This window comes from Dermochelys coriacea, chromosome 8 (assembly GCF_009764565.3).
Source record: "Dermochelys coriacea isolate rDerCor1 chromosome 8, rDerCor1.pri.v4, whole genome shotgun sequence".
Classification (NCBI taxonomy): Eukaryota; Metazoa; Chordata; order Testudines; family Dermochelyidae; genus Dermochelys; species Dermochelys coriacea.
In genome coordinates, this window is record NC_050075.1 from 51975834 (window position 1) to 51999601 (window position 23768).

The following is a 23768-nucleotide window of genomic DNA, read 5'->3' on the forward strand; positions in this document are numbered from 1 at the left end:
GTGACATCAAGAACATCTGTTCAAATAAGAAATGTAGATTTTGACATCTACCACTGCATGTTTTTTCCTAATGAAATCATCCACTACTGCTTATTGTAGGAATGATAGTTATGTGGCACAAGAGAGACTTTATTACACTGTTCTAGCAAATTATGCTGCTTGTGTGGATAAAAGTATATGTAATATATACAATTTATAATGGAATCCAACAGGAACAGATTATACCATTCTCTCGGTCCGGTGACAAGAGTGGCACGAAATGGCTATCGAGGCCACATGAAGGCCAGCAGGTACAATAATCCCCTGCACCCAGGGGTCATAGATTTTTCCTCTGGTGTTGGTGACTGGCTTGATAATTAAGTGGGTGTCCTCTGACATTTCTGATCTTTCTAACTTTCAAGGCAAAATTAAGGTAGTGATCCTTAAAACAGAAATTTTCTCTTCTGTGATTTGATCTGTTTCATCATACAGGCTCTGGTTCATTCTGTTCTGCCTATCCAGTTTCTAAATATTGTGTCTCTACATCAAGACTTAAAGGTGCTTTACTATAGGTAGCTTTTTAACAGTGTAACACTATGTGGTGGTGGTAGAAACCATGTTGGCAACAAAGCGTACTTGTTGTGCTCGAGACTGCGTCCAAGGTGTTTTCTTTGTAAATAATTCTTCATTGAACAAAATGGCTGATTTGGTTAAATTGCAAGTCATGAATTAAACTTGGTCTGTGTGGCAAGACTCATTCTAAATAGCACTATATATAAAACTGCATGCTCACTCAGCTTTTCATTGTCTAATTAAATTATAACTCTGTCTGCAGCGGTTGTAAAAGAGAAGAGAATACCTCGTATGTATTAATGAGTAGTGAGTGTTACGTGTAATTGAGTTAAATTCACGTTCAGATCAGTGTCTGAATTTGTCAGTGTATGACTGTCAATTAGTAGCTGTAGTGAAAATGTTTGCCAGATTTCTGAGTTATTTTGCATATGCATAAATGTTGTGATGGGTTAATGGATTAATTCTGGTTTACTTCAACAGACATGTCAGAAATTTGTAGTTTCTCAGCGTATTTGTAGAGAGCTGATGCATACAGCAATTTAATTATGTAAACTGGTTGATATAAACTGAAATAATCCTTGTTGTGAAAATAAGAATCTTTCCTGTTTTAAAATAATGTGTAAGCCAGTCAGTTGCTCATTTTTAATAAAGTTTAGTTTCCTTTTCACAATACCAGGCATCTGTTTTTGGCATATTCTTTTTGGGCACCATATAGATTGATAGGGAATTAATAGCGCATCAACTGCATTAAAACACCTACAATTTACTTCTGTGGGCCAGATTTTCTGCTCTCTATTTATTGATGTTCCTTTACTGCTCTCAAATATTTTATAATTAAATTGTGCGTGTTTTGTTGAGCTTTTGCTGTGGATTTTTAATTTTATTTTTTGTAATTTGACTGACTCAAATGATTATAGTAAAAAATCCAGTTTTTCCCACTAGGACTTAGGAAAAGATTCTAATAAAAAATTGCAAAAGTGATACAGCATTACTTGTTCAGGGGGTAATGACAAATCAACGATCATTTACCAATTAGAATTAGTTATAGTTGAAATATAACTGTATCCTAAACTTTGGGAAATGCTTTTTAAAATCATGAACGACCTTCTGGCCTCATTAGTTTGTTATTCCTCTGCAGCATGGGGATGGGTCACTTGCAGGTTTAAACAAGTGTAAATGGTGGATGCTTTGTAACTTGATGTCTTTAAATCATGATTTAAGAACTTCATTAACTCAGCTAGTGGTTAGGGGTCTATTACAGGAGTGGGTGGGTGAGGGTTTGTGGCCTGCAATGTGCAGGGGGCAGACTAGATTATCATGTTGGTCCCTTCTCATTGTAAAGTCTGAGTCACAGGTTATGTTTACACTACCACTTATTTCAGAGTAGCAGCCGTGTTAGTCTGTATCCGCAAAAAGAAAAGGAGTACTTGTGGCACCATAGAGACTAACAAATTTATTTGAGCGTAAGTTTTCGTGAGCTACAGCATCCGATGAAGTGAGCTGTAGCTCACAAAAGCTTATGCTCAAATAAATTTGTTAGTCTCTAAGGTGCCACAAGTACTCTTTTTCTTTTTGCGACTACCACTTATGTCACTCTGGGGTGTGAATAAGCCACCACCCCTCAGTGACATAAGTTACACTGAGCTAAGAGTTGGTGTGGACAGCACTATGTCAGCAGGAGAGTTTCTCCTATCAATATAGCTACCGCTGCTCATCGGGGGTGGATTAATTAAACTGATATGAGAGTGCTCTTCTATCAGTTTAGAGCGGCTACACTAGAGTTTACAGTGGCGCGGCTGTACTGATGTAGCTGTGCCATTATAAGCTCTCTAATGTAACCATAGCCTGAGTAATCATTTACTTCTGCTTCTGACTGTAAATTCCACAAGAGCAGTCCCTCATAGCCACCAAAGTCTTGTTTCCATGATGAAGTCTAATAAATAAAATGTCAGCATTTCTAAATTAAAGTACAAATGTTTATATTATGTTTGGGTAATGATTGGAGTACTGCTTTGGGGAAAGGATATTTATATATTTTTCATGCTATTTTCTCACATGCTTCTTGTAGTTCTGCAGAATCTGAAGATTTGGCTGTTCATTTGTATCCAGGAGCAGTTACTATTCAAGGTGTTCTCAGGAGGAAGACTCTATTGAAGGAAGGCAAAAAGCCTACAGTAAGACTTCAAATATATGCTAAACCATTTTTCCTCTTCCTTTATTTTAAAATGATATCTTTAAAACAGAACAAAGCTACTTGGTTAAAATCCGGAAGTCTTTGCTCACTTTTTACTCAGTCCTTACTGAAACAGAACTCTTGCTAAAATCAGTAGGAATTATGATCAAGTAGGAACTGACTAAAAAGTGAATAAAGACTTCAGTATTTGGTACCTTTATATATTTGCCAGTTACAAAGGCTCCTACTTCTAGATTTGATTTTTTTTGGAATTCATGTGATCTGTCTAAATCAAGGAATTACTGTTATGGAAGTTGATCTTCTGTGTTCTTTCAAAAGTATTCCATTAATCCTAAATTGTTAACATTTTTGCATTTGCATAAACTCTGTAACTTAAAAATGCATTTAATTTACCATAGTATAACTTGGTATCTATCCATATCCACCAGTAAAAGAAAAAAAATCAAAATACCTTTAGAAAACAAGAGCCTGGCAACTATTGAAATTAAACAGAAATATTATTAAAATATTAGTATTGATATAAGTCTATAGACACGAGAATTCACATTTACAGCCTGTACAGTTTTATTGCCTCTTCCTTACATACATAGTCTATAGCTTCATACATTGTTGAGACACCTCTACAATGCCTGAAACACCTCTACAATTAAATAAAACTGGATATATTAAGGAGGAAATGGCATCCTTCTCTAAATTTCTTTGTTTTAAACTATAATGGTAACACTCTGTTAATGATATTTATGTATGTAATAATTATATTTATAACTTCCAGACTCCCACAAGCCAAAGCACTTGGAGTACTGCATGATAAGGTATAAGACAGGGCACCCATGCTTCAGTTGAATCCATGTGGATGGACCCTTGTGTTTGTGCCATTGATTCAAGTGCCAGCCTGTGCAGATACAATTGCAAGATCTAGGGCCTTAATTTTTCTTGATTTAGCAAATAAATATTTCTCCAGAAGTAATGTATCTATCAGATGATTGTAGATGTACACCACAAAATTCCTTGGATTTTATTCACATTTTTAGACCTACATATTTTTCTCCTTAATCCAAGTAGGTTTTTCAAACTTTGTCTCCCAAAAAGTGTTCTGTTGTTGGAAGGTGTCTTTTTTATTTCCTTTTATGTCAGTTTTGCTGCCATTCATATCCAGCTGGAGTGTGGAAGTGCTAAGCATTTGTTTCTCTTTCCCTCCCTAACTGTTGAACTGATCCAAAGAGTGAACAAGCAACCTGGAGTACAAAATGTCATTATTCCCACTCATTTATTGCTAGATCTTTAATGATGTAAATTGGCATAGTTCCATTGACTGAGGGAGCTATCCCAATGTATACCAGCTGAGAATCTGTCCCTTACAGACTATTTCTGTATTTTGACATATTTGACGTATTTTGTCTATAAAGGTGATTTCTTGGATATCACAAACACGAACATCATATCTATTTCTATACTTCTCATTTATTTGCAAGCCCAGTCTATCTTAAATGTCCTTGTTCTAATGTATTAATTTATGCATGTGTTCAACTAATTAAAAGTATTGTAAATGATATTGTAATGTAAATACTTAGTCAGAGCAAATAAAGTTAATTCATTTTATATTTTAAAAATACGAAAATGTCCTTGTTTGCTAAATCTATTGATGTTAACAAGTGTGTTCAGAGCATCATAATGGGTCTTTTTAAAACTGCTGGGATTTGTCAACAAATATACTGGATTCTGCTTAAATATTTCATATATTACAATATTCTGGCACATAGTAAATTTAGAGAAATAAGTTAACTGACCATTTAAAAAAAGACTCATGTATTATTAATCATTAAAATATAGTATGAATGTATGCAAATTAGAGTAGATGCTTGCAGCACTTTTTTAAATCATCTTGAAGAAAAGCAACTCTGTCCTTTAATTACAATGTTGATATCATACAGTAAATAATACTGCTTTTTGTTAATAATGCTTCTATCACCAACTGGTTTGGAAATTTCTTTTTATTTAAACATGGTAATTTCAACTGACAATTTGCTGACAAAAGACATTACATCAAAAATAATCACTGTAGCTTTTTATAAGCCATCACAAATGCTTATTATTGTAGCTCAGTTGGCTTGCTGACTGTGGGTTAGAAACAATGTTGTAGTTTCCACTACACTAGCTTATAGAGATGGTCACATTGTGATAGACTCAGTATCCAGTGAGAGGAACACAATTATACCACTATATAAGCATCACCTGATTAATGGTGACTTCGGAGCAGAAAGCATGTTCTTCTTCAAGTGTTTGCTCATGTCAGTTCCATTCTAGGTGTGTGCATATGCCCTCTTGCACAGTCGTCGGAGATTTTTGCCTTAGAGGTATCTGTAGGGTCAGCTGTGGAGTGCAGCGCTCGTGTGCCAGCCCTATGCCCTCTAAGTTGCTTCTTACCACTCGTGACAGTTGGACAGTTTTTCTCCTTGCCTAACAAGTTGGTTACCGGTTCTCTCCTTCCTTCAAACTTTTAGTGTCTTGTAAGTAGTTTGTTTACAGTAGTTAGTTAGTTAGTTAGTTAGTAGTAGTAAAGTAGTGTAGTTAGTAAGTTAGAGTCCCAGTGGGGACTTTGCCCTGGTTTGTCCTGGTATGTCTGGTATGTCCTGGTTTCCGGGTTTTAAGCCCTGTTCTGCCTGTAACAGGCTTATGTCTGTTATTGACCCCCACATCAACTGCCTAAAGTGCTTGGGGGAATCATGTGAAGGACAAGTGTTGCATCTGTAAGAACTTTCGTCCGAGAACACAAAAGGAGCACGACATCCATTTGAGGACCCTCCTCACGGAGGTTGCTCTCCACCCGGCATCAGAGCACTCCTAGCCAGACTCTACTACCAGCACTTCGGCCTCGTGCACAGTGCACCCCCGACACCGGGCTCTGCCCAGCAATGCTTCCCTTTGCCAGTGCCCAAGAAGAAACTGAAAAAACACAGCAATAAACCAAGCAATAAAGGCCAACAGGCATCGGGTAAAGAATCCAGTTCAGGCTGCCCGTTCACCCCGGAGCTACTTGGGAGTGCCTCCCTGGTTGGACCCCTAGCCTCCCTGAGGGATCCACCACGAATTTCCAAGAGTAGTAGGGGAACCTCACTCATGGCAGGGCTGTTGTCTTCTCAGGACCTACCGGCGTCCAGAGAGCAAAGGACTCTCCCAGCACTGCTGGCACTGCGCACAATGCTGGACCTGACAAAGGCTCCCTATGAGGGCAAGCCAGCCATAAACCGCCTACCCCTCCAAAGGGCAAGCAAACGTGCTGGTCCCCAAAACTGAGACAGCACTCTCCGTCTCCGCAGTCCAGGTTGCTGGTTAGACATCCTAGTTGCCAGCACCGCACTCAGTCTCCACCTACTTGACCCGGCTCATCCAAAGGGAGATGTCGGTCACAGTATGGCCAGCACTGATTGTCCTCTCGCCAGCAGTCTCCACGGCATAGATCCCCATCACCTAGACCACGGGAATTATCTCTGATGCGGTACGAGTTTCCTCACTCCCAGCACCAATCTGCCTACTCAAGGCTTCGTTCACTTATGGTGACGGTTAGCCGTCAAACTCAGGCATTGAGCCCCACCATGGTCACTGAAGGGCTCTGAAAGGGAGTTGAGCCCCTCTCAGAGGGAGCACCGGCATGAGTGGGCACCTGAGTTCGTGTCGACCTCCGTGATGCCTTCCTGGCAGCAGGACCAGTGGCCAGCACAGTGGCTCTACTGGAATGCTTGGGGCATGCTGGTTATGCCGGTGCCCTTTTAACACCACTCATCGATTGCCACTTTGGAAAAGCAACTGACAGCACTGGCAGCACCGGGCTCAGGGCGTGAAGCAGAATTGGATGCCAGGGGGAGGAGTGAATGCCCACTCCTAAAGCCCCTTCCCCCACAGGAGATGATGTCCTCCCCGTCTCCAGATGAGGGTATTTCGGGGCTCTCTCCTGCCAGCCCACTGGACGATTTTAAAGAGCCACCAGGCCCTTCTTCGAAGGATGGCCCCGAACTTGGGCCTGGAGGTGGAAGACATGATGGAACAGTTGGACACCTTGTTTACTGTGCTCTTGGCATCAACCCACTCACGTGTCATGCTACTGGTGCACGATGGGGTCTTAAAAATAACTAAAGCCCTCTGACAAACCCAGTTTTCCATCCCGCCCACTTCCAATAGGGCTTAAAAGAAGTATTTCATCACAGTTAAAGGGTTTGAATACCTGTATACCCACCCACCTTTGGGGTCGCTGATCATCTCTGCTGCCAGCGAGAAAGACAGATGGGCAAACCAGTTCTACTCCCAGAAATAAAGAAGCCAAGAGGCTGGATCTTTTTGGAAGAAAAAGTTATTTAACGGCCAGCCTTCAGTTCAGAGTAGCAAACTACCAGGCTCTTTTGGGCAGATAGAATTTAAACTTACGGGATTCCCTCTGTAAGTTCAAGAATTCCCTGCCCCAGGACTTGGCCCAAGAATTCAGGGCCCTAATTGAGGAAGGTATAGCAGTGGCTAGATGCTCCCTCCAAATGGCCTGGGACGCAGCCTATTCGGCTGCCAGGATGGTCGCATCGGCAGTGGTCATGAGGCACAGTTCCTGGCTTCAGACCGCAGGCCTGTCCCAGGAGATGCAGTCCTCCATCCAGAACTTCATGTTCGATGGGAATGGACTCTTTGCAGAACAAGTGGATGCGAGGCTGCATGAACTGAAGGACACTTGGGCAACCCTTCGCTTGCTGGGTCTGCATATGCTAAAATTGGCGAGGAAGCAGTTTGCCAGCTGCCCGTCTCCAAGGTCTTGGCAGTCTCAGCAGGGATCTGCAAGGAGAAGGGACAGAAACATGAGTTTCTGTTGTCGCCACCTTCCACCTCCTGCTCACCTGCGCAGCCCAGCCTGGCGAAATATCAAGGGGAGCCAGAATTGCTCATTTTGAGGGTGCGCTCAAGAGCGATTCCCCAGTCAGCTTCCTGGATCTGCCTCATTCTTTCCTCAACCACCAACACCCTACCGCAGGTGACTTCGGACCGCTGGGTGCTTGAAATTATATCCCTGGGCTATACCCTTCAATTCTTGGCCGCCCCCTTTTTCACCCTCATTCCCTGTCCCTCTTAAGGGACCATTTTCATGAGCAACTCCTCATTCAAGAGATTGAGAACCTCCTGCAAATGGGGACAGTGGAGGAGATCCCTTGGGAAATGAGAGGAAAAGCATTCTACTCCCGTTATTTCCTAATCCCAAAAGCAAAAGGGGGCCTAAGATCCATTCTGGACCTGCGACACTTCAACAAGTCTCTCAAGAAGGTGAATTTTCACATGGTCTCCCTAGCCTCCATCATCCCCTCCCTGGATCCGGGAGACTGGTATGTTGCCCTTGACTTGAAAAACGCTTATTTTCATATCTCCATTTTCCAAGGGCACAGGCGATTCCTCCGCAGTATGGTGGGCCAGCATCATTTCCAATTCACGACACTGCCCTTTGGTCTCTCACTGGCCCCGCAAGTGTTCACAAAATGCATGGCACCAGTGGCCACTTACCTGAGGCGTCGAGGCATCCAGGTCTATCTGTTTTTCAACAATTGGCTCATCAAGGGCAGCATCTTGGGAACAGGTACAAAGGAGCCTTGATCTGGTACATTCCACCTGCCATAACCTGGGCCTTCTGATAAGCGAAAAGAAATCAACCCTAAGACTGGTGCAACGGATAGAATTCATGGGGCAGTCCTCAACTCTATGCGAGCCGGAGCTTTCCTTCCAGACACCCATTTCCAAGCCATGTTGGACTTAATTTCTCATGTAAAGGACCACCCACTCGCCACCACTTGTACCTGCCTGCGCTTGTTAGGCCACATGGCAGCGTGTACGTATGTGGTCCATCATATACAGCTCCATCTCCAGCCACTGCAAGCATGATTGACATTGGTTTATATCCTCAACAGACATGATTTAGACCAGTGGTCACTAACTGGTCAGTCTCGATCCTAGAGGATCTCACAGTTGATTGCGATCTCCGGCGGGGCTGCCGGTAAGACAGGCTCCCTGTCTGGCTCGGTCCCACACTGCTTCCAGAAGCGGCCAGTGCAGCCCCAGAGGTGGGGAGTGGGGCAGGGGTCTCCTTTCACGCGCTGCTCCTGCCTGCAAGCACTGCCCCCGCAGCTCCCTTTGCAATGCTTGCAGAGAAGGGCAGTGCGTGGAGCCACATGCTGCCACCCCCACAGACATGCACTGCAAACCCCTCAGCCCCAACCCAGAGCCCACACCCCCTCCCGAACTCCAACCCCTACCCCAGCCTGGTGAAAGTGAGTGACGGTGGGGGAGAGCGAGTGATGGGGGAGACGGGATGGCGTGAGTGAGATGGGGCTTTGGGGAAGGGGCGGGGAGGATCCTAAGTTGCCCTTAAATTCAAAAAGTGATCTTGGGCCTAAAATGGTTGGAGACCACTGATCTAGATAGAATGGTCAGGTTGCCAGATCTTATTTGGTCATCCCTGGATTGGTGGTTGGACCCCGACTTAGTGCTGGAGGGAGTCCCCTTTGCAGCCTCATCTCCATAGCTGACCCTGGTCTCTGATGCCTCGGACCTGGGCTGGGGGGCCACCTGGGCAAGCTCAGCAAACAAGGCTGCTGGTTTCAGGATGACCAGTCCCTCCACATAAACGGCAGGGAATTCAAAGCAGTTCACTTAACCTGCCAGGCTTTTCTGCCCCACCTGGAGGGCAGGGTGATACAAGTCCTGATGGACAATACTGCTGCGATGTTTTACCTCAATAGGCAGCGTGGAGCCAGATCATCATCCCTCTGCCAAGAAGCTCTACGTCTCTGGGACTTCTGTGTGCAGCATACCATTCATTTGGTGGCCGCACACCTTCCTGGGGCCAGGAACATGGTAGCTGATCGCCTCAGCAGGACCATCTTGTCTCACCACAAGTGGTCGCTCCATTCAGAGATGGTCAGTGTGACCTTCCAGAGGTGGGGAACTCCCCAGGTGGACTTGTTCGTATCCCGTCAGAACAGGAAGTGCCACATGCTCTGCTCAATACGGAGACTGGACAGGGCCTCTCTATCAGACGCCTTTATGCTCCCATGGTCGGGGGCTGTGATATATGCCTTCTCACCGTTACCCCTAGTTCAGAGTCCTCATGAAGATCAAACAAGACAAGGCGAAGGTTATCCTGATTGTCCTGGCTTGGCTTGACCTCGCCAGCACTGGTTCGGCATGCTGCTGGACCTGTTGGTGACCGCCCCACTGCAGCTGCCTCTGGCCAGATCCGCTATCCCAGAACCATGGCAGTCTTTTACATCCAAACTTGGCAGCACTGTATCTGACAGCCTGTCTGTTGCATGGTTGAATGCTGAAGAATAGGAGTGTTCAGCCATGTCCAGCAGGTACTGTTGGATAGCAAAAAACGCTCCACCAGGGCTACTTAGCTGGCCAAATGGAAAAGGTTGAACAGGCCTCACTGCAGTCAATCTTGGACTAATTTTTGCATATCAGATCCAGGCCTCTCTCTTTTGTCGCTAAGTCCATTGGCTTTATTTTGGCCTTCCACGCTCCATTTCGGGGTAGGTCGTCTTCACTCACGACATGACAGTCTGGTTTTTGAAAGGTGCGAGCGCTCTATCCCCATGTCTGTAACCTGGTACCTCCTTGGGACTCAGTTCATGCTGTCATGACATCAGGGTTCTCCCTTCAGACTTTGGCTTCCTGCTCCCTTCTTCTACTCTCCTGGAAGGTTTCTTTCTTGGTGGCAATAATGTCTGCCTGCATGGTCTTTGAGATTAGGGCACTTGCCTGGAGCCGCCCTATACGGTTCTCTAACAGGACAAGGTCCACTACGAATGTACCCAGCATTCCTCCAAAGTAGTTTCTCATTTCATACAGGTCAGACGTATACTTACCCTCTTCTTTCCAAACCTCATAAGTGGAAGAGGCGCAAATTGCAGACTCTGGACATCAGGAAACCCTGGCATTTTACATCGAAGGACCAAGCCGTTCTGTAAGTCGCCACAGTTTTGTCATGATGGCGTACAATGGAGAAAGGTCTTCCAGGGTCCGCCAGAGAATTCATCCAGAATCACAGCCTGCATCCGTTTCTGCTATGATCTGAAAGATCTGGGTGTAACCACCCACTCGACTAGGGCACAAGCCTTGTTGTCAGCCTTCCTGGCCCAACTGCCTATTCAGGATATCTGCAGGGCCGCTACTTGGTCATCCATCTACATGTCTCATTACGCACTTACCCAGCAGGTCTGAGACGATGCTGGCTTCAGTAGAGCAGTGTTGCAAGCCACATAACCATGAACTCTGAGCCCACTTTCAGGAATACTGCTTGTGAGTTGCGTAGAATAGAATCAACATGAGTAAGCACTCAAAGAAAAAATGGTTACCTACCTTTCTTTGAGATGTGTTGCTCTTGTCCATTCCATTACCTGTCCTTCTGCCCCCCTGTTTGAGTGGTTGGCAAGAAGGAACTGAGAGGGCATAGGGCCGATGGTGCCTAATATACCAACACATGAGCTTGGCACTCCAGAGGGCGCCAATGCCGACCCTATTGATACCACTAAGGCAAAAATCTGACAACTGCACACGTACACCTAGAATGGAATGGACATGAGCAACACATCTCAAAGAACAACAGTTAAGAAAGGTAGGTAACTGTTTTTTCTACCCTGCTAGATGGAGGATGTACTGAAATGACAGCAGCTAAAATGGGTCTGAATAGTTGTGGTGTTACAAATATTTTGTGATAAATCAGTAATTTCCAAACAAGTCCGTCTTCTAATTCTTGATGCCCCTTGATGGCAAATATATCATTAAAAAGAAAAGGTATTTCTGTACCCAAAGTCAGTGACGTATTGAATAAAAACTCTTGGTAAAGTAGAGGAAATAAATATTACCTTGTTTGATGCCTGGATCATTGAAAAGTGATCAAGACCTCTGTGCACTAGTTTCTTGATTCATACCGTGTTCCTGGCATGTATTCTTAATCTAACTAGAAATAGCATCAGTGAAAAGGCAGCTCTTTTTGGCTGGACTAGGTCCTGGGCAGTTGCTGTTCAAAGGAAATTTGTGGGATGATGAGGTAAACATACATGCATTTTTAACAAGACAGCATGAAATATTTTGTTTTATTAATCTGTTCTCTCTCTTTCTCTGTAGGTAGCATCTTGGACAAAATACTGGGCAGCACTATGTGGAACCCAGCTTTTTTACTATACTGCAAAGTCTTTGAAGGCTACAGAGAGAAAACACGTATGTATTCTAGTGCATCTCCCTACGCTGCTGCCAAAATTTAAAAGTAAATGCACTTTCCTGATACATGCACCAACAGAATAATCCAGGACCTGCAAGTGAGCACTATCCTGTCCTTTGGGCAGTCTGTGTCATCTCTATGGATACAACTTAATAGAAGTAGGCACTGTAATAGGCTATACAGGAAACATCTGTTTTGCATGTGTGATTTGGGCTCAGTGAAATTGTATATTAAACACATTATAGAAGACTGGGAAAGAAAGCAGTTGCTAATGGCCATATTGCGTTTTCACCTATAGACCATACCTTCCTACAATATCTGATTAGAATATATCACTGCCCCTTCCCAACACCCAAGCAAACGATGTCAAATATAAATATGTAAATGTGTAAAGAACTGGAGAATGTGTTAAACTCCAGTTTTTGTGGATTACTCTTCCTGCCTATTCTGTCTAATCCAGTAATTCCCGAATTATGCTCTGTGGACCACCAGTGGCTGTAGAGCACTTCTTGGTGGTATACAGAGAGCTGGCTTTCACATGATGTTGGCTCTCCTGTCTTGTTTCCAGCTGCTAAATCACATTGAAAGAAGCTAAAATTACATTAAATACTTCCTTATTACTACTTTTTTATGTAAACAATTGCTGTAGTTTCCCCCTGGAATGTTATGCCATAACCAGTGGAAGGGGAGAAGGGTGGTCTGTGTAGTCATGAAAGGGGGAGTGAATGTATCTGTCAAGAGATGGAAGAAAATTGGGAACCCCTGATGTTGTCTATGTAGAGCCTATACTGTGATTATCACTTCTAGGCAGTAGCTCTATCCAGTGTTTCAAGTCTTCATTAGCCATGTGAATTTTGTCAGATGTCACTGTACATTAGGTCATTACCTTTGTATAAAGCTGTATAATTTTAGAAAATGAGAAGTTGTGCTCTAGAATCCTGGACTAGCTTGTTTATCTGTGGTAAAAGATGTTCTTTTCCTATTTCTCATATGCAGAGGGCAAAGGTAAGATCTTGGATCTCTGAGAGTTCTGCTCTACTTTTTGTAAAAAGAATCCACTAAAAATTATCTTTGTCATTTATATAACAAACTGGGTATTTTCCAAATGTATTTACACTAGTTAATTTAATAGGGAAATCCAATATTATATTATCTAAAGTAGTATAATAATAGTAGCTTAGTGCACTAAAAAGGTGTGCATGACTTCATTATTTTTTCTCCCCACTTAAATTGGCATTCTGTTTGTTTAGCTGAGAGCAATGGTCCTGCTTAATCTAATCTGTCAATTGTTACTATCTAGTTTGAAACTAGTGAAGTGCATTTTTGGACAGATTTGTGTGTGATATTAATAAAAAAACGTACATAGTCAAATCTGCCTCACTAAGAGTAGAAGTAGCAGGAAAGAATGGAAAGAAACAAGATTGTACAAATGATTATATTAAAAAAAAATCAAGAAAATAATTTGTTGCTGGCATTATATTGTCAAGGGTTTATTGCTTGTCTTTCTGGAGGCATTGAGAATTGAAAAAGCCTCCTTTCTGCAAGTATGTCATGTTTTGTGCTCCCGTTGCTGACTTGATGCCTTTAGGTTCTATTCCAAATAATGTATTTTTCCAAGAACAGAATCATCATTCTATAAATCTCTCTTGCCTGGTGTTTTCTCCATTTCAAAATATCAAATGATAACTCAGAAAGGGGGAAATAGTACTTCCCTAGTACACTAAATGGATGAGAAAGGGTTTTACTATAATACCTGTAACATGCATATACTTCTCAACAAGTAATTTTAAAACAGATTTAATAAAAATGTTGTTGAAAAAAAATCTGAGTAGCTCTTGGCAGTGGAAACCTAGGGGAGTTACATAGCTAGCTATTATATTCTGTTTCTAAATAAAAAAATAATACTTAAAATAATACTTCTCCAAAGGTAAATATATAATTCCCAGTTCAGAATCTTTAAACTGGAGATAAGACTGAAACTGTATCAGTAACTTTAAAGGAAGGAAAAACTATTAATTTCACTTTTAATGGAGCTATATCAACACTTCGGCATTTAATCTGTCCTGCTGATGACCTTATTAGTGTAGTGCCTTCTGATGCTCCCATGTGGTGGTGCAGCTTTGCACCTCCTATATTGCAGGGTTATTGTGAAACAGAATAGTGTAGCCCTCAGCTGCCCCTTAGGTCCTGAGTATCTGATTTTGGGCTGTCAGGGAGCCTGTTACAGCTCATACTTGTTTAGTTGCGATTCAGGAATGAAGTTTAACTATCTGAGGGTAAATTGGAGATGGTCTGCAGCTGTGTGAACTTCATTTGTGATTAGAAGATAGCTGATGCATGAATTGGTATATCTTCTGTTCCATAGGTTAGGTGGTGCATGTGAAATGAATTTGTTAAAAGTTTGAACTTTGTCCTTTTCACAAGACGAACACCAACTTATTGTCTTGTAGATATTAATATATAGAATATAAACATCAGTTATTCAAACTTAGTCAAAGCTACCATATAATGTCCCCTAATATCTGCTAATATAAGATGAAATCCATAGTCTGTATTGGGAGGATGGGGAGGTCTGAGAGATGAGAGGTAACAGGCAACTGAGGGGAACAAAACAGGTTACTTTTTATTGTAGAGAGAGTACTTGAAACTATGAGGTGATAAGGTTATTTATAGTTGGAAGGGGATGGACATGAATTGGTCATGAGAGAGGAGTCTTTTTTTTTTTCAAGGCATATACATGTCTGATATGAAAAATGTAAATAGTAATATGGTACTTAGCTCTTTACATGTTAAAAGTGCTTTACATTAATATGGAGACAGTTGTACAGAGCTGCAAGGGCAGAGGATGTCATGGGTCTCATCCTTTGGGGAAACCTCCAGAAGTTCTCTTGTGGGCAGAGAAGCACCAATTGTACTTTGAACTCTTGCTGAAGTAATCAGTAGCCTTTATTTTTTACTTTTGGGCATGGCTGGCAAGTCTAGTTGCCCCAACATTCAGCTGACTTAGAGGTTTACACAGTGAGATATTAAACAGGGTTTTATTCCAAACCCTCTGGAAGGGTTAACTCACAAACAATTAATTTTGTTTTCCAGAAGACATTGGAATTCTGTCTTAGGCACTATGCATGGTGGTCCTCTTGGCCTGGGGTCCAGCCAGAGTATTTTCCACTCTGGAAGCGAAGTCCTCTCCCATAGCCTTAAATGCTGCTTTCTTTTTTTTAAAAGGATGGCTTCACCAGTGAGGCCAGATGTCAGTTCTTTCCTCCTGAGTTGTGGAGCAGGTATTTCTCTCTCCTACATGGAAGCTTCTGTAGCCCTTTCCCCCTTTTTTCTGGCAGTGGTGTGTACACGCTGACACAAACCCCTCTGCTGTGTCTCTGACGTTATCTATTTTTACTATTTTGGTGCTTTTTGCTGTTCTGCCTTTTTTCTTTTTCTCAGCTCTCTGCTTCCTCCCATCATTAGCCCTCCTTAGCTCAGTTTCCCCCAAGTGGCTCACCATCAAAGAGCTTCTAAAGATCAATTTCAAGCAGGGCCAAATTTTTCAACCACAAGGGGAAAATCCCTGAGGCCCTATGAGGAGGAAAATATTTGTTTTGAGCAACTTAAGCAGTGGCCCAGGAGGGCTTATCTGTCTCTGATCCAGAGCTGGTAAAAGAGTAATGGTTGCACACATCCTGCCTCAGATATGCAAAGTACACACAGCGAGATAAAAGGAGAGACTTGATACTGGCAAACAATCCGAGCTAGTCACAATAAGGAGGTGGTAAGAGCAGATGGCTCTCATCTTTCTAAAATACCCTTTTCAGTGGGATTTGCTAAACCAAGCACTTGAAAGATGAGCCCTTTAGGGGTTGAACATCTACCAGGGTGCTCATCCTCACATAAGGGAGAAAGGCAAGAACAGTCTACAAGCCCAAGGCAGATTCTCCTTGCCCAAAGGAAATGACAAAATAGTTTTAGAACTGGACACGTTGTCCTCTTTTTCCTGTAGGGCAAAAGTTCCACAGCCCAAATTGAACTTCAGATACCTTGGCAAATGTTTTCCCACCAGTGACAAAGAATCATTCATGCTTAAATGCTATCATGCATAAACGTATATGGATAAAATTATGGCTGAGTAGGAAACTTCCAGTTGAGAGCAGCAGCTCTATCAAACATAGTTTTACTGTTCTATAACTTGTAAAGGAGGAAAAAAAATCAATGCCTCATCTGTCAAAGATACAATTATATCCCTCAAGACACATCTTTTGTACAATGGATTTTTTCTCAAGGTCCAGACCAGTAATTGAGATAAAATCTTCCAGACATCTTCATCAGCCACACACACATCTAGTTCTGTAACTTCCTTTCATATGGCCATTGTTGCATGGGCCAGCAATGTGGAAAGGTCATCCAGACTCAAAGTCAAGTCTGGGCTATGTAGTATATTCCAGGCTAGTAATTTCATGACAAATGGTGGTAAATTCTTGGAAAATTCTGTTGCCTCAAATCAAATATAGCTTCATGCACAAAGCTGTGACTGAGGGCATGGAAGACAGATGGGCAAAGAAACCAACTCCTTTTCTCCTCCAAGTTGAACTTTTTGGAGAGAGACTTCATAGACTCATTGCATAACCAAACAAAGAGGAAGAAGTCCCTTCCATTCCAGAATCAGATGAAAATAAGAGAGCTAAGATTCTACAAACCAGGCCCTCTTTTCATGTCAACAGTCAAAGGCAGAGGAAATCTGCCAACAAGTACTCAAGAAGCAGATATTAGTCTAAAGGACGGAGAGATGGTAGATACCAGGATGTAACTAATTATCCCTTTGTTCAGTGCATATTCCAGCAAATAACAGTTACATGCCATGCCTACTAACAAATGCTACCCAGGTAACAAGCATTGCATACATAAGGTAATTAACAGGCTTCAGTTGTTACCATAGTAGTGGAAATTGTAAGTGGGTAAGTGGATTCTAGAGCTCAGAGGTGATATACAAATTCAAGCTCATCTGCCCAATGTCTCCTAACCTGCACCCATCAAATGAGCATCCATGATAAGATAGTAGCTCTGGCACATCTTCCACAGACAAGGGCTATAGTGAGAGTGGTCATTACAGCCAAAGTAAAACAGCAAGAAATTAAGTCATACTTGACTTCAGACGTGAACAAATTCATAAAATGTTTCAGGTAAGGTTCTATATGCAGACTTTGGCTGCCATACTGCCCTCCAGCAGCTGCAATAATTACATAGTACACTGGACATGCTTATGTATTATCTCATGCAGCCACAGTGTCTTTCTGAGGTTTCACTTTCAAGGCATTCATTGTCCATCCAGATCTTCCTCTACAAGCTAAGCACAGCCCTAAGACCATTTATCAATATGCTAAAAGGCTAGGTGATCATTGTTCTCAGGCTGGAAGCACTCCCTTGCATGGATGATATTCTAGTAAGATGTGCATAGCACTAGGAAGTACATTCAGCCACTGGGAGAATGTTTGGCTATTACAGAAGCGCTGCTTTTTTGTCAATCCAGGTAAGCTTCTTGATTCGAACACAATGGATGAGTCATATAGTAGGACTAACAGTCAGTACTTCATGTCACTGATGGTATTCCTCTTCAAAGATAAATTTGCAAGTTAAGGGAACCAATCTTCCAAGTATGCCAGATGAAGCAAACTTAATAAAATCCCTGATGTAAATTCTATACTCCGTAGTTTCAGCCTCTGAAATGATCCCATGGGCCAAGGTATATAAGAGGAAATTACAGAATCTAATTTTGAGAAACTGACACAAGAAAAAAAGCCTCAACGATAGTCCATGTCCTACCAGACATGTCATGGAAGAGACGCATCTTTAAATACCAGACAGGATGATTACAGGTGCTAACCTGTTAGTGTCGAAGTTTTGTGTGGCTCATAAATCCATTCAAGATTGTGTTCCTGAGAGAGACTATGTATACATTTTCTTGAATCCATAGGCTGACTATAGGGTATTCAACATGTCATACCAGCCAGTGTAAATCTAGTGTCATACATGAAAATCAGAGAGACAAGGAACACAAAACTATTTAGTGAAGCACTCATCTTCAGACTGACAAAGCAAACTTTGTTAGTGAAGATTCTAATGCATCAGTGGAGAGCTCATTGTTGTGGGGGACTAAGTAAACAGAATACAAATCCACCAGTATAAATGAATCGTAAACTGAGAGGCATTTCAGGTTTGATAGATTGGGGGGGTGGAACCTCTTCAAGATAGATCTCTTTGCAACAAGAAAAAAGCACCAAAGTCAGCCAGTCATTCTCGAGATGGTCAGACAGCAATGCAGTGGCAGCAAAAAGCATCATCACAGTGTTAATTACACTGTAAATTCAATAATTACAGGCACTGTATTTATATATAACAAAGATTGGTAAAAGAGTGAGTTGGTCATCTATCCACATTTTCTCAAAACATTAGAAGCTGCATTAGCATAGTTCAGTGAATAGGGCACCAGTCTGTCAATATGGAGATCTGGGTCTATTCCTGGCTCTGTCATTGATTCAGAATGACATTGGGTAACCCTTTTGAACCTCTCCGCATATGTAAAAATGATATGATAATGCTTTACCCCAGGGTAGGCAAACTTTTTGGCCCGAGAGACACATCTGGGTATGGAAATTGTATGGCGGGCCATGAATGCTCACAAAATTGGGGGTTGGGGTGCAGGAGGGGGTGAGGGCTCTGTCTGGGTGTGTGGGCTCTGGGGTGGGGCCAGAAATTAGGAGTTCAGAATGCAGGAGGGGATTCTGGTCTGTGGCAAGGGGTTGGGGTACAGGCTCCAACTGGGGGTGCAGGCTTTGGGGTAGGAGGGTGGAACTGAGGGGTTCAGAGGATGGGAGGGGGATCAGGGTTGGGGCGCTGGAGGTGGTCAGGGGTGCAGGCTCCACGTGGCACTTACCTCAAGCAACTCCCAGAAGCAGCAGCATGTCCCTCCTCCGGCTCCTACGCGGAGGTGCAGCCAGACGGCTCTATGCGCTGCCCCGTCCTCAGGCAGTGCCCCTGCAGTCCCATTGGCCACAGTTGCCAGCCAATGGGAGCTGCGGGGGCACGTATGGAGCCTTCTGGCTGCACCATGCATAGGAGCCAGAAGGGGGATATGCTGCTGCTTCCAGAAGCCGCAGAGCCATGGCACATGTGGAGCAGGACAAGACCCAGACCCCATTCCCCAAAAGGAGCTCAAGGGCTGGCTTAAAACGTCTGAAGGGCCGGATTTGGCCCCTGGGCCGTAGTTTGCCCACCCCTGCTTTACACACACACCCTTATATAGCACTTAGCTATTATAGAGAGATTTGAGGATGCAGATTGCTAAGTGTAGTATCAGTATTATGTTCATCGGATAATGGTGCCTTCAGCAGGCCATAGTGAAAGCATGATATGTTTCACTTTTTAACCCATGAGTCATCTCTGTAAAGTCTGTGTATTGTTTTTCTCACTCCTGGATACACTTTTTCCATCACATGAGGTGTTGCTTACCTTTTTCACTGCTTGCTATAGCCCATTTGATGGATGGGTCCCCTTGATAAAGAAAGTGAAATTTCTTTCCTGTTAATTTCTGTTCTTGGAAAGGACTCCTTCACCAATCCAATGGCATACATTCAGAAAAGAAGATGGTATAATTATTACATTATGAAGGAATGTGTTCAGATGTGTAATGTCTTCCTATCAAATTCCAGAAATGAGTGTTCTGGACACACAATCCAAGTTTTGGTCACAAGGCTTTAGAGTAATGGTTAGGAAAGCATCATGATTGCTGGAAAGCCACCTTGACCCAGGAGGAGGATAGCAGCATTGCAGATGTGTGGGAGTGGGGAAAGAAGTGGAATAATCCTGTCAGTGCTCACCCAAAAAAATATTTATTTGTGGGTTTGTATATCACATGTACAATAGTGGAGTGTGGTGGTATAAATATTTTATTGGCATGAGTTTGGATTGTTCTCACTATTTACAAATGGCAGTGCTACAAGTGAGTTATATAGGTCCTAATGAGTCTTCATACCACTTTGCACTATTATGTATTTTATTCATGCCATGTTTTTCCCCCAAAAAAATCTAATTTTAGAAATGTTACTTTTTATCTTATAGAAGCTAATTTTCATATCTCAGCCTTGATAAACCAGATTTTTTTAGTATCTTGAGACCAGCTGTACAGAAGAAAGGAAAAACAGTATTAATACAGTTCTAAAACTTCTAAAAATGATCTTAAAGTATACCCCGTATTATCAAACAGTTCTACAGCTTGTCACAAGAATATCAACATATGTAATATGTTGATATTTTTGTGATAAGTATTTATCATGGACTTTTGACCACCTACTCTGTTCTCTGCCTACTCATTTACCTCACCCAGTACTTATTTTGCTATTTCAACCTTCTGCAAATAAATGTCCTTTAAAAAAAAAATATATATATATATATATATATATATATATAGCCAATGGTAAATGTTTTTCTTCACATACATCACACTATCCAACTTCCCAACCAAAAAATAGAATTTCCACAAAATTGCCCCTGACCCCAAATAACTCCGACCTGATGCCCAGGATAGATATGATTTAGTCCTGAACCAGTAACAGCTTTTCTAGACATAAAAAAATCAAAAATTTAACCTGATACCTCATGACTCCAAAGGGATATAGATGCAAGAGTTTTATCCTTATGAAAAAGAGGGGTTTCAGTCTTCCCAAGCATTTGTTTCTAGGTCTGACAATTGCGTTGTTTAATTTTTAGGTATAAAAAAGATATTTTCAGTAATTTTTAAAGATGTTTATGGTTCATTTGGAGACCTATACAGTTGAACTGAGAATAGCTAAGGCTCTGGCTTTGCAGAGAGAAAGGAATGTGAAAGTCTCAATATAACTTTTAACTGAAATATTTGTAAAATATACATAGCGTAAACAGAATACGAAATGATGTGGTATAGTATAAAGGTTTATTTGGTATAATCTCTGTAATTGAGTAATGGGTTTGTCACTTGTCAGTAATGCATCCATCAAAAACTCATGCAGATAAAAGCCTTTGTGATATTGCTAGGACCCTACCAAATTCATGGTCCATTTTGGTCAATTTCAGAGTCATAGGATTTTTAAAATCATAAATTTCATGATTTCAGCTGTTTAAATCTGAAATCTCTCAGTGTTTGTAATTGTAGGGGTCCTGACCCAAAAAGGAATTGTGGGTGGGGGGGTCACAAGGTTATTGTAGGGAGGGTTGCAGTACTGCTACCCTTACTTCTGCGTTGCTACTGGCATCAGCAGTGCCTTCAGAGCTGGGCAGATGGAGAGTGGTGGCTTCTGGCCAGGAACCCAGCTCTGAAGGTAGAGCTGCAGAGGCCTGCAGAGCTGGACCTTCAGTCAGCCGCCGCCACTCTTCACCACTCAGCTCTGAAGGCAGCAGCGTAGAAGTAGGGGTGGCATGGTATGATATTGCCACCCTTACTTCTGTACTGCTGCTGGCACGGTGCTGCCTTCAGAGCTGAGGACCCAGCCAACAGCTGCCGCACTCCAGCTGCCCTGCTTTGAAGGCAGTGCAGAAGTAAAGATGGCAATACCGTGACCCCCCTAAAATAACCTTGCAACACCCTTTTGGGTCAGGACCCCCAATTTGAGAAATGCTGGTGTCCCAGTGAAATCTGTATAGTATAGGGTAAAGGCACACAAAAGACCAGATTTCATGGTTCATGATGTGTTTTTCATGGCTGTGAATTTGGTAGGGCCCTAGACATCCTATAGTGTGTGTGTGTGTGTGTGTGTGTGTGTGTGTGTGTGTGTGTGTGTGTAAAAATAAATATACATACATATACCAGTATCATGGTGCTGAAAATATTGAGTCTTGTCAAACTGTACAATATGACTACTCAACTTTGTGCCTGTGTTGTTTCCTATTATTCCTTTATGGAGATCCAGAATAGCATTATTTTGTATTTATGGCAGGTTAGTGGAAAGCAGAATTGGCTCTTTATTTCCATATTTTTGTAGTATGTGATGCTGTCATTCTGGCTGAACCCTCTTGCTTAACATGAATACATAGTCTCTGTGTTTTTCAGTTCAAATCTACACCAAGTAAAAATGTGTCCGTGGTAGGATGGATGGTGATGATGGCTGATGACCCAGAACATCCTGATCTCTTCTTGCTGACTGATTCTGAGAAGGGTGAGTAACATCAGGAGAATGGTGATATGCATAAAGATCTTCTTTTTTCAGATTCACCTGACTTTATAAACACTTAAAATGCTTTTTTAAGCGTGCTCATAATTAATAACAAAAACTTTGGAAGGGATATTAAATCTCAGAGCTTAAGCCAAATATAGGAACTCCATAGTACTGCAACTCCTAACTCCTAGTTTCCTACCTTAGGAGTTTTGCAGCAGCTTTGCCTGATGCATGTTTGTAAATCATGCTTAGGATCATGCAGACGTTACATACGTGAAACTGCATTTACCTCTAATAGTTCAACATCCAGTCCACACCATTCACCTAACTAAAACAAAAAAAGGCTATTCAGATACACTATTCCAGTGGTTCTCAACCAGGAGTCCTGGGCCCCCTGGAGGGCCACGAGAAGGTTTCAGAGGGTCTGCCAACCAGGACCAGTGTTAGACTCGCTGGGACCCAGGGCAGAAAGCGGAAGTCTCACTTCATGGGGCTGGAGCCTGGGGCTGAAGACGAAGCCTGAGCAACTTAGTTTCACGGAGCCTCCTGTGGCGTGCGGCCTCAGGCAATTGCCTTTCTTGCTACCCCCTAATGCCAGCCCTGGCTTTTATATGCAGAAAACTAGTTTTGGCACAGGTGGGCCATGGAGTTTTATAGCATGTTGGGGGGGCCTCAGAAAGAAAAAGGTTGAGAACCCCTGCACTATTCATCACCAGCACAAGTTTGGTGTTACTAGACCAAGCAGTTTTGGAGATATAATGAGCTAATGAACAACTAGGAAAATATTAAAAATGAAAGCCATCTCATAAACTGGGCTTCTAATAAAAATCCAGCATCAGCCTTAACTATGGAGAGACTATTAACTCTCCATAGGAGTTCAAAATATGCAGAAAGGGCATTAAAAGCTGTTTTGATAACATATTCTAACATATCTAACGTTTTCCAGTGACTTGTTAGGTTTTTTCTTGTTGACGTCTATACGATAGCATTGAAGGATTAATATCTTTGACTCCTTTGTAGTATCTCTACAACTGCAGTTAATTTTGAATGAAGATTTGAATATGCTGATTTACATGAATATTTGAACATGATTTGCATAATTGAAAATGAGTATCTTCCCCAAGTAAATATGACCTGATAGAATCAAGGAAGTTCATTTTAATCCTTATATGAAAAATATTGCAAATGCATCTCCTGTAAGAGGTGAACTGAAGGACAGTACCACAGGGTATGAATTATGCCCTTTGTCAACTTTACACAAACTGAATATTTTTCCTTAGGCTATCTGAAGTCAAGTAACCAATGTATAAAATTGAGAACTGAAAAAGTTCGTCTAAAATATGTTGTCACTTTTTAGAACAGCCCACAAGTATTTTCATAGGTAGCTTTTCCAGTGTGCACTCCAGGGTGCTCTCCTGCACTTCATTCTGGTTTTCTTGGCAACATTTAAAAAATAAATTATTAAGCAATTTGGAAGGAGGGGCTTTCACAGTTCAGGGCAAGTGCACCCATATTTCCTCCTCCAGGGTCCAGCAAGTGCACCACTCTTAGGCTTCCAGTTCCCCAGCCATCACCTCTCTTGGGCAGAGACATGTCTTTCTCC

The 23768-nt window shown here is 42.2% G+C and overlaps 1 protein-coding gene across 16 annotated transcripts in view; it reads left to right on the plus strand.

Moving 5' to 3' along the window:
- RALGPS2 (Ral GEF with PH domain and SH3 binding motif 2) overlaps nt 1-23768 on the plus strand; it is a 275554-nt gene that overhangs the window by 240561 nt on the left and 11225 nt on the right. For 11 of the 16 annotated variants that reach the window (XM_038412443.2, XM_038412444.2, XM_038412448.2 and 8 more), the window contains 4 exons: nt 213-290; nt 2621-2726; nt 11897-11989; nt 22060-22165. In XM_038412443.2, coding sequence (XP_038268371.1) covers nt 213-290; nt 2621-2726; nt 11897-11989; nt 22060-22165 — 383 coding nt within the window. The remainder of the gene's footprint in view (nt 1-212; nt 291-2620; nt 2727-11896; nt 11990-22059; nt 22166-23768) is intronic. The other 5 variants (XM_043491442.1, XM_038412449.2, XM_043491441.1 and 2 more) reach the window with 1 other exon arrangement.